The following is a 12685-nucleotide window of genomic DNA, read 5'->3' as shown; positions in this document are numbered from 1 at the left end:
CTCTGACAGTTCTCTGTCTGACAGTCACATTTTGTCTTATTACTCACAAGCTAATTGACATTTAAAAAAAGAGTTAATGTTTGGAACACGATTTTGCTCTTACTGTTTGCTGCCTTAGTTCGTTTGAAATATTCGCTTCCTGCATTACATGAAGTACATTTTTTAATATTCACAAGACTGTAACTGTGCATTATAAATAATGTCACATTTGCACTATGTTTTACTGGATCTACAACTAAACTAGGTCCTCGTTTCTGGGAGAGTCCACAGCACCTCCTGTATCACAACCATTTTGCCGGCACACCTTCAGCAGCACGATGTTTCTAACGGGAGCTAGAGGGTGATCAGCTTCTTTGAAGAACAGGAGGAGGAGAGGCACAACGTTTGTCATTTGTGATATGTTTTTAGACTTTTCTCCTAACTAAAAAAACTATGTTTTGTTAATTTCTTGATATAGTTCTTGTATTTAAATATTTTAACAATCAAATATTTTTCAACTGTGTTTTAGATATGAATTGTATGAAATAAATCAGTGAAGCCCCATTCAAATTCTACTCTATCTAATCTGCTCGATCACACTGCTGTCAACCTGCTGTACCTCCAAACTCCTTGGCTTACTCGCAGTTGGAGGGTTCCCCCCGAACGGGGGGACAAATCAAGGAACCAATCCCTGCACCCCAAACGGGGTGCCCTTACGGCCGTTTTTTTTTTTTCGGCTAACCGCCCCCTGAACCTGGCAGGGTGGCGGGCGGACCTTTTGCCCCAGGCGGGGGACATAGAGACAAATCCGGGGCCCACACAGACACTCTCACGCACGCAACAAACACACACACAACAAACTACCTGGACATGCGACATTTGCACACAACAGATTACAAGAAGACAGGCATCCTTCAGATGCAACCACCACACACCACACTGGGTACACAAACATTGCACAAACATAAACACTAGACAATACAACATAACATGGAAATGCAGACTACATCCCAAAACACCACCACGAACAACAACACCTCGTAGGACACCAACAGGCAGCAGAGCACAAACAGACCAAAACAACACACTCGCCTCACCAACACTACCCTCAAAGGCAACACGGACAGACAACTCCAACAGAGATACAACAAACACAAGACCACCCCCCCAAACCTGGACCTGCAATAGCTGCAATAGAATCATCACACGCAGACAAACCTCACTCAGATGCAACTCAACACACCCACACTGGATACACAGACATTGCTCCGGCATCACCACCCGCCAATACACAAACACGTGGACATGCAGAACACACACGCAAACAACAAACACCCCAACACCACAACCCCCGAACAACCCACAAAGAACAACACCCACCAACAAAAACAACAAACACACACTGACCATACTACAAATAAACATCAACGGCATCCAAAACAAGAAAACAGAACTAGAAGAACTCGCCTCACAACAGCACGCAGACATCATCACCATACAAGAAACTAAACTAGAAAAACAACACAACACACCTCGTCTCACCAACTACACCAGCATTAGGAAAGACAGAGAACACAAGGGAGGAGGAGGACTGCTCACATACATTCACAAATCAGTCACATTCACTCCCATGAACATCCCCAACAACATTAACACCAACACTACAGAAATTCAAACCGTAAAGATTCACATAACCAACCACAAAAGACTACACATATGCAACATGTATATACCCCCCAGAGATACCACCCGACCAGACCACGCCACAGAAGACACAGACATCACCAACACCTTCCAATACATAAACTCGCTGAACAACACCATTCTAACCGCAGACATCAACGCTCACTCAACACAATGGCACTCTCCCTACGACGACCACAGAGGCACCCTCATTGCAGACATACTACAGAACTCCCAACAAATCACTCTAAACGCAAACACACCTACCAGAAAACCTACAAACATCAACCAACAACCAACATCACCGGACATCACAACAGCCAGCAACAGCATCACAAACAGAACAACATGGACCACAATACACGCACTCAGTTCAGACCACCTTCCTATCAAAATCACACACAACACGCGTGCTCCTTTCCGCCTACAACAACACCTTCAAACTTACACAAATTACAGGAAAGCAGACTGGGAAGGATACACCTCTGAAATAGAATCAGCACTGGAGAACTTAACCATACCTGACAACATCCACACAGCCAACACCATGCTCACAAACCTCATACTTACAGCAGACAAACACCACATACCCCACGGAAAAATAAAAAGCAAATCACTTCTCCTACCACAACACATCAGAACACTCATCAGCCAAAGAAACGACATCAGACAACAAAACCACCAAGACCCACGCATCACAGACCTAAACAAAGAAATAGACACACAAATCCAAAAACACAAACAAGAGCTATGGAAAGAACACTTAACGGATGCATGGAACCACAGACACAAACAACACATACTCTGGAACACAGTAACAAGACTATCAAACAAAGAACAAAAAGCACCAGAAAACACCACAATACAGTTCGGACAACACACGGCAATATCCAACAAACAGAAAGCACGAGCATTCAACAAACAATTCACCAACATAATACAACACAAAACCAACAGAACATACAGACAACTACAACGCAAAATACGAAAACTCAACACCACGCCCATAACCATCACAGAACAGCAAGTCAAACAAGCACTACAACGCTCCAAAAGCAACAACTCCACAGGCCCAGACAACATAAACATCAGACATCTGAAACACCTAGGCCCCAAAGCAATAACACTACTCACACACACTTACTACACATCACTCAACACCAACACCATCCCCGCAATATGGAAGACTGCAAAAATAATCCCAATACCAAAACCCAACAAAAACCACGCACTCGGCCCATCCTACAGACCAATAGCACTACTCAGCCCAATAGCCAAAACAATGGAAAAGGTAATACTACCCTTCATTACCAACAACACTCAACTACCCTCTCACCAACACGGCTTCCGAAAACAACACTCCACAACCACAGCACTACACCACATACACAACATCATAGCCACAGGTTTCAATCAACAAAAACCACCACAACGAACAGTTGCCATAGCCCTAGACATGTCCAAAGCCTTTGACACGGTAAACCTACACACACTCACAAACAAACTCAACAACACTAACACCCCAAACATCATCATCAAATACATCTTCAACTACATAAGGGGACGCAGACAATACACTCAATACCGGGGGGAAACATCAGAACATAGAAACACGAAAACGGGGGTACCACAGGGGGGAGTACTTTCACCAACACTATTCAACATATACATGGCAGACTTACCACAACCACCTCCAAATGTACACACAGTTACATATGCAGACGACATCACCATTCTATCCACACATGTCAAACCACAACAGGCACAACAACAAGTACAAAAATATCTCCACGACATATACAACTGGACAAAACAGAACCAACTCACACTCAACGCAGACAAAACCACCACCACTCTGTTCACACCGGATCCGGCAGAATACAGCAACAGGCTCACTTTACAAATAGATAACACCACCCTACCCACAGTCCGCGAACCCAAAATACTGGGATTAACATGGGACCCCAAACTCAGCTTCTCAAAACACACACAACACACTCTAACCCGCGCCAAGCAATCAAACAAAATACTTAAAGCCTTAACAACCACTCACTGGGGAAAATCCAAAGAAACTATACTCACCACATACAAAGCAACCACACTCACACGCCTCGAATACGCAAACACTATATGGTCACCAACACCATCGGACACAAACAAGACAAAACTCCAGACCACACAGAACACCGCACTCAGAATAGCAACAGGATGCACACAAGACACAAACATACAACACTTGCATGAGGAAACAAAAACTCTCCCACTGAACACCCATCTAAAACTACACGCATCGCAAATCAGACAAAAAGCCCAACCCCCAACCCACCCACTACACCCACTCACTCAACAACCACCACCACCCAGACAAAAGAAACAAACAATCTTCCACAACAACAACTACACACACAACAAAGACACAGCACCACAGGACACCAACAACGACACCATAAAACAGAACATGAAAGACATACACACCCACTTTGTACAAACACACTTGGACACCAGACAACACAACAAAGTAATACATGCACCAGCACCAGAAATAGACCCATCAGAGCAAAACCTACCACACAGAACCAGACAACTCCTAGCACAACTCCGAACCAACAAATCACCAGCCCTCCACTCCTACCTACACAACATTACACCGGACACACACCCAACACCACTCTGTGCGCTATGCGGCACGCAAGTGCACGACACACAACACCTGTTCACCTGCACAAACATACCCACCACACTGACTCCGGAGGACCTCTGGCGAAACCCAAGCGGAGTGGCGGCCCTGCTCGCCCGCTGGGCGGCGGAGGGGGGTCTGGGGATCCGGGAGACGGAGTGAGGGCCCGGTCCCCCAATGTCGGGGCACGGGTGGGGTCGACAACAACAACAACAACAACATAAAAAAAGACTTCCCCTTTAAATATTCCTGCTGCATAATATATCTCCTTTCCTTTCGTAAAGGATGGTCAGAACCTTTCCTAAGCATTATTAAAATTTAGACGATCTTTGCTCCAGGTGCTACCGGCTCATCTCACTCGGTTAGGATAGGAAAGGAAAGTTCCTATGCCAAAATGATAATCCAAAAAGGGCCCCTGTTGGTGGATAATCAGGCCATGGGAGGTGTGAGTAAATTGTGAGGGGGTGTTGGCTGGAGCTAGAAATAATTTTGGTGTCTTGTCCCTGCAGTAGGTTCATTAAAAGAGCAACCAGTGTTTTCACCACCATGGTCGGATCTTACTCTGGAGGGTAACCCATACAGGCAGGTGGCTTGGACAAAATATTTCAACACTGTCAAAGCTGTGTTGTCTGTGCTCCAGTTGAAGGTACGTTATTAGCCTGGAATTCCCATCAATGCCGGCATGTGTCACAAACACCCACCTGTAAAACAAACATGAAAAGAATAATGATTAAATACAAGAAAACAATCAAGTTTCATATCTTGTTTGAAATATCATCTCGGTAGAGAAGGTATTGCTGTGCACTTAAGACTACAAGGAGGCAATTTGGAGTTTGTGTAACTTGGATATACAAATGATAAAATTCAATTTAATCTGTGCTGTCCATACAATATGGCTTTCTAATGCTCCCACGAGTACAAATATAAGATGATCCCTTATTACCGAATGAGACGCATATGCCCATCTATGTGCCATAAACTATTGGGGAATGGCACATAGTATGTTCTTCTAGCCACAGTCTGGCTCCATCTCTGGGCTGCAGCAGCTGGCTCAATACGGTTGAGGATTTCTCGAACTCTTTTTCTTTGTACTACAATAGCATCAGCACGCAGGTATGCCCTCATCATCTGCAACAGGTTCATAAAACAACACAATAAAGAAAGTACACTTTCACAATGAATATAATGATATATACATGAAGGGACAAGAGTATGTAGCAGAACACTTGCTTCCGAGCCTGATCTGGGAAATTGGCTGTGCAATCTTCTGACATGCTCTTCCAGGTCAACATCATGAATGGGAGTAAATCTATTTCTGGCTGAAATCTGAAAAAACTTCATTTTTTTATGCAGGTATGAAGAGGAACAACACAACATCTCAGTGATGGCTCTCACTGTAAAGCCCTGAGTGGGGAGCAGTTCAATTTGATCACTTGTAATGTCAAGTGCTGGTCTTCCTCGTTTACCTAAAGTATGGAAATAAAAGGATTAAGGAATTCAAGCAAACGAATCACTACGTGTTTTTTATATACTGTATACAGTACAGGCATATAGACACAGATGTACATAAAAGTATATGCAGCTTCAAAACCACGAGCAGCTATTTTCTCTAACCATTTTACTCAAGAAAAAAATAATTCAAACTTATAATTGAATAACTAAAAGATCACTAGTTATTGCTTAAAAGTGTACAGCCATCGCGTTACTTAATAGTCTACTGATTTGCAGGAAAACCACTGGTATAAAACGACGTTTGACAGGGTGATAGAAGGTAAGTCACAGCAAGTCGTCAGTAAAACCCGTGTGTAGTTCGAATAAAAATACATACGAAAAACCAATGACAAAAAATGGTAGCCATTTTACCTGTGTGCAAACGATGTGCCACATGGGAACAAACACGTCCACCATTAGGAGTGGGTCCCGCAATGATGACAGATCGGAGATCTATTGGACTTTGAATCAAACTTTGAATAGTATCAGCGCTAAACTGGTCACTAACTCTTCTTAAATTAGCAATTGAAATGTTTATCGCGCGTGCTTCACTTTCACCGGCAGACCCTTGATGACAGGCACTCTCTATTGCCCTGCACCTTCGCCGAATACGTCTCAGGACACTGTCCGCCATTGTTGTTTTAAAAAACTAAGTGGGCACAGAATTTCCAAAATCATGAGCCCTGACTGGTGGGATGACACTATTTTGAAACGTACAGCCAATAGGATACCGTTACATGTTTTCGTAATCATCCTTATTTGCATTTAATGCAAGTACAGTGTAATGTCACTAGCACTACAAGTGGGCACATTTATGGCCTTACATGTTCACTAGTAAGCGTCAAAATCATCTTACCAGTGAACTAGTGGGCACATTTATGGCCTTAAATGTTCAGTAGTAAGCGTCAAAATTATCTTATTAGTGAACTAGTGGGCGTTTTGCGGCTTACATGTTCACTAGTAAGCGTCAAAATGACCTTACTAGTGAACTAGTGAGCGTTTTGTGGCTTACATGTTCACTAGTAAGCGTCAAAATGACCTTACTAGTAAACTAGTGAGCGTTTTGTGGCTTACATGTTCACTAGTAAGCGTCAAAATGATCTTACTAGTGAACTATTGGGCGTTTTGTGGCTTACATGTTCACTAGTAAGCCTCAAAATGATCTTACTAGTGAACTAGTAGGCGATGTGTGGCTTACATGTCAACTAGTAAGCCTCAAAATGAACTTACCAGTGAACTAGTGGGCACATTTATGGCCTTAAATGTTCAGTAGTAAGCGTCAAAATAATTTTATTAGTGAACTAGTGGGCGTTTTGCGGCTTACATGTTCACTAGTAAGCGTCAAAATGACCTTACTCGTGAACTAGTGAGCGTTTTGTGGCTTACATGTTCACTAGTAAGCGTCAAAATGACCTTACTAGTAAACTAGTGAGCGTTTTGTGGCTTACATGTTCACTAGTAAGCGTCAAAATGATCTTACTAGTGAACTATTGGGCGTTTTGTGGCTCACATGTTCACTAGTAAGCCTCAAAATGATCTTACTAGTGAACTAGTAGGCGATGTGTGGCTTACATGTCAACTAGTAAGCCTCAAAATGAACTTACTAGTGAACTAGTGGGCACATTTATGGCCTTACATGTTCACTAGTAAGCGTCAAAATGATCTTACTAGTGAACTAGTGGGCGTTTTGTGGCTTACATGTTCACTAGTAAGCCTCAAAATGATCTTACTAGTGAACTAGTAGGCGATGTGTGGCTTACATGTCAACTAGTAAGCCTCAAAATGAACTTACCAGTGAACTAGTGGGCACATTTATGGCCTTAAATGTTCAGTAGTAAGCGTCAAAATAATCTTATTAGTGAACTAGTGGGCGTTTTGCGGCTTACATGTTCACTAGTAAGCGTCAAAATGACCTTACTCGTGAACTAGTGAGCGTTTTGTGGCTTACATGTTCACTAGTAAGCGTCAAAATGACCTTACTAGTAAACTAGTGAGCGTTTTGTGGCTTACATGTTCACTAGTAAGCGTCAAAATGATCTTACTAGTGAACTATTGGGCGTTTTGTGGCTCACATGTTCACTAGTAAGCCTCAAAATGATCTTACTAGTGAACTAGTAGGCGATGTGTGGCTTACATGTCAACTAGTAAGCCTCAAAATGAACTTACTAGTGAACTAGTGGGCACATTTATGGCCTTACATGTTCACTAGTAAGCGTCAAAATGATCTTACTAGTGAACTAGTGGGCGTTTTGTGGCTTACATGTTCACTAGTAAGCGTCAAAATGACCTTACTAGTGAACTAGTGGGCGTTTTGTGGCTTACATGTTCACTAGTAAGCGTCAAAATGATCTTACTAGTGAACGAGTGAGCGTTTTGTGGCTGACATGTTCATAAATAAGCGTCAAAATGATCTTACTAGGGAACTAGTGGGCGTTTTCTGGCTTACATGTTCACTAGTAAGCGTCAAAATTACCTTACTAGTGAACCAGTGAGCGTTTTGTGGCTTACATGTTCACTAGTAAGCGTCAAAATGACCTTACTAGTGAACTAGTGAGCGTTTTGTGGCTTACATGTTCACTAGTAAGCGTCAAAATGATCTTACTAGTGAACTAGTGGGCGTTCTGTGGCTTACATGTTCACTAGAAGCCTCAAAATTATCTTACTAGTGAACTAGCGGGCGTTTTGTGGCTTACATGTCAACTAGTAAGCCTCAAAATGATCTTACTAGTGAACTAGTGGGCACATTTATGGCCTTACATGTTCACTAGTAAGCGTCAAAATGACCTTACTAGTGAACTAGTGGGCAATATGGAATAAATACTCAAAGGGCTTGCCAGGCAAGCCCATTGAGTATTTAAAGGGTTCAAAGGGCTTGCCTGGCAAGCCCTTTGAGTATTTATTCATCCGTGATGGTATTATAGACCAATGAGAGCACGTCCGACAGACACGTGGACTTCGGGCGGCCAATCATGATGCATTTCGAGCCAAGCCCCAACAAAAACGGAGGAGAAAACTTTCAGACGCTTTGAAAGCTTTTGGGGTACATATTACTCTTGTTGTTACACAAAATTTTGTTTTACGATTATTTTAGGCGGTAACGTTATGGTGTAAATGTCAAATATGTGGTCAATTTATCAAGATGAAGCCTGCTTAAAAATTTGCTCCAACAATTTTGGAGATGTGTCTGACTTTGACAGCAATGGCGGCAGTTCAACGCTGACAGTCGCAGTCGGGTGCAGATTTATTTCGGCAGGACTTTCTAAAATCTGCCGTTTGCTCTGACAGTTCTCTGTCTGACAGTCACATTTTGTCTTATTACTCACAAGCTAATTGACATTTAAAAAAAGAGTTAATGTTTGGAACACGATTTTGCTCTTACTGTTTGCTGCCTTAGTTCGTTTGAAATATTCGCTTCCTGCATTACATGAAGTACATTTTTTAATATTCACAAGACTGTAACTGTGCATTATAAATAATGTCACATTTGCACTATGTTTTACTGGATCTACAACTAAACTAGGTCCTCGTTTCTGGGAGAGTCCACAGCACCTCCTGTATCACAACCATTCTGCCGGCACACCTTCAGCAGCACGATGTTTCTAACGGGAGCTGGAGGGTGATCAGCTTCATTGAAGAACAGGAGGAGGAGAGGCACAACGTTTGTCATTTGTGATATGTTTTTAGACTTTTCTCCTAACTAAAAAAACTATGTTTTGTTAATTTCTTGATATAGTTCTTGTATTTAAATATTTTAACAATCAAATATTTTTCAACTGTGTTTTAGATATGAATTGTATGAAATAAATCAGTGAAGCCCCATTCAAATTCTACTCTATCTAATCTGCTCGATCACACTGCTGTACCTCCAAACTCCTTGGCTTACTCGCAGTTGGAGGGTTCCCCCCGAACGGGGGGACAAATCAAGGAACCAATCCCTGCACCCCGAACGGGGTGCCCTTACGGCCGTTTTTTTTTTTTTTTCGGCTAACCGCCCCCTGAACCTGGCAGGGTGGCGGGCGGACCTTTTGCCCCAGGCGGGGGACATAGAGACAAATCCGGGGCCCACACAGACACTCTCACGCACGCAACAAACACACACACAACAAACTACCTGGACATGCGACATTTGCACACAACAGATTACAAGAAGACAGACATCCTTCAGATGCAACCACCACACACCACACTGGGTACACAAACATTGCACAAACATAAACACTAGACAATACAACATAACATGGAAATGCAGACTACATCCCAAAACACCACCACGAACAACAACACCTCGTAGGACACCAACAGGCAGCAGAGCACAAACAGACCAAAACAACACACTCGCCTCACCAACACTACCCTCAAACGCAACACGGACAGACAACTCCAACAGAGATACAACAAACACAAGACCACCCCCCCAAACCTGGACCTGCAATAGCTGCAATAGAATCATCACACGCAGACAAACCTCACTCAGATGCAACTCAACACACCCACACTGGATACACAGACATTGCTCCGGCATCACCACCCGCCAATACACAAACACGTGGACATGCAGAACACACACGCAAACAACAAACACCCCAACACCACAACCCCCGAACAACCCACAAAGAACAACACCCACCAACAAAAACAACAAACACACACTGACCATACTACAAATAAACATCAACGGCATCCAAAACAAGAAAACAGAACTAGAAGAACTCGCCTCACAACAGCACGCAGACATCATCACCATACAAGAAACCAAACTAGAAAAACAACACAACACACCTCGTCTCACCAACTACACCAGCATTAGGAAAGACAGAGAACACAAGGGAGGAGGAGGACTGCTCACATACATTCACAAATCAGTCACATTCACTCCCATGAACATCCCCAACAACATTAACACCAACACTACAGAAATTCAAACCGTAAAGATTCACATAACCAACCACAAAAGACTACACATATGCAACATGTATATACCCCCCAGAGATACCACCCGACCAGACCACGCCACAGAAGACACAGACATCACCAACACCTTCCAATACATAAACTCGCTGAACAACACCATTCTAACCGCAGACATCAACGCTCACTCAACACAATGGCACTCTCCCTACGACGACCACAGAGGCACCCTCATTGCAGACATACTACAGAACTCCCAACAAAGCACTCTAAACGCAAACACACCTACCAGAAAACCTACAAACATCAACCAACAACCAACATCACCGGACATCACAACAGCCAGCAACAGCATCACAAACAGAACAACATGGACCACAATACACGCACTCAGTTCAGACCACCTTCCTATCAAAATCACACACAACACGCGTGCTCCTTTCCGCCTACAACAACACCTTCAAACTTACACAAATTACAGGAAAGCAGACTGGGAAGGATACACCTCTGAAATAGAATCAGCACTGGAGAACTTAACCATACCTGACAACATCCACACAGCCAACACCATGCTCACAAACCTCATACTTACAGCAGACAAACACCACATACCCTACGGAAAAATAAAAAGCAAATCACTTCTCCTACCACAACACATCAGAACACTCATCAGCCAAAGAAACGACATCAGACAACAAAACCACCAAGACCCACGCATCACAGACCTAAACAAAGAAATAGACAAACAAATCCAAAAACACAAACAAGAGCTATGGAAAGAACACTTAACGGATGCATGGAACCACAGACACAAACAATACATACTCTGGAACACAGTAACAAGACTATCTAACAAAGAACAAAAAGCACCAGAAAACACCACAATACAGTTCGGACAACACACGGCAATATCCAACAAACAGAAAGCACGAGCATTCAACAAACAATTCACCAACATAATACAACACAAAACCAACAGAACATACAGACAACTACAACGCAAAATACGAAAACTCAACACCACGCCCATAACCATCACAGAACAACAAGTCAAACAAGCACTACAACGCTCCAAAAGCAACAACTCCACAGGCCCAGACAACATAAACATCAGACATCTGAAACACCTAGGCCCCAAAGCAATAACACTACTCACACACACTTACAACACATCACTCAACACCAACACCATCCCCGCAATATGGAAGACTGCAAAAATAATCCCAATACCAAAACCCAACAAAAACCACGCACTCGGCCCATCCTACAGACCAATAGCACTACTCAGCCCAATAGCCAAAACAATGGAAAAGGTAATACTACCCTTTATTACCAACAACACTCAACTACCCTCTCACCAACACGGCTTCCGAAAACAACACTCCACAACCACAGCACTACACCACATACACAACATCATAGCCACAGGTTTCAATCAACAAAAACCACCACAACGAACAGTTGCCATAGCCCTAGACATGTCCAAAGCCTTTGACACGGTAAACCTACACACACTCACAAACAAACTCAACAACACTAACACCCCAAACATCATCATCAAATACATCTTCAACTACATAAGGGGACGCAGACAATACACTCAATACCGGGGGGAAACATCAGAACACAGAAACACGAAAACGGGGGTACCACAGGGGGGAGTACTTTCACCAACACTATTCAACATATACATGGCAGACTTACCACAACCACCTCCAAATGTACACACAGTTACATATGCAGACGACATCACCATTCTATCCACACATGTCAAACCACAACAGGCACAACAACAAGTACAAAAATATCTCCACAACATATACAACTGGACAAAACAGAACCAACTCACACTCAACGCAGACAAAACCACCACCACTCTGTTCACACCGGATCCGGCAGAATACAGCAACAGGCTCACTTTACAAATAGATAACACCACCCTACCCA

At 43.1% G+C, this 12685-nt stretch overlaps 1 protein-coding gene across 1 annotated transcript; it reads right to left on the bottom strand.

Annotated features, from left to right (window-relative positions):
- Positions 1–535: 535 nt before the first annotated feature.
- Positions 536–10751, bottom strand: LOC127601550 (uncharacterized). Its single transcript, XM_052066877.1, has 2 exons — positions 9694–10751; positions 536–598 (listed from the first exon to the last, which is right to left on the bottom strand). The coding sequence occupies exons 1-2, from the start codon at positions 10572–10574 to the stop codon at positions 574–576; spliced, it is 906 nt and encodes a 301-aa protein (XP_051922837.1). The 5' UTR covers positions 10575–10751; the 3' UTR covers positions 536–573.
- Positions 10752–12685: the final 1934 nt, after the last annotated feature.

The sequence above is a fragment of the Hippocampus zosterae genome, chromosome 6 (assembly GCF_025434085.1).
Source record: "Hippocampus zosterae strain Florida chromosome 6, ASM2543408v3, whole genome shotgun sequence".
NCBI lineage: Eukaryota > Metazoa > Chordata > Actinopteri > Syngnathiformes > Syngnathidae > Hippocampus > Hippocampus zosterae.
This window is presented reverse-complemented; position numbering and strand designations above follow the sequence as displayed.

Excerpts from the sequence above, each read along its gene's own strand:
- LOC127601550 (XM_052066877.1), bottom strand. The coding sequence starts at position 10,574 with ATGGTGATGATGTCTGCGTGCTGTTGTGAGGCGAGTTCTTCTAGTTCT. Across the intron at positions 599-9,693 it reads GTAAGCCAAGGAGTTTGGAG|GTACAGCAGGTTGACAGCAG; the intron begins GTACAGCAGTGT and ends AGGAGTTTGGAG.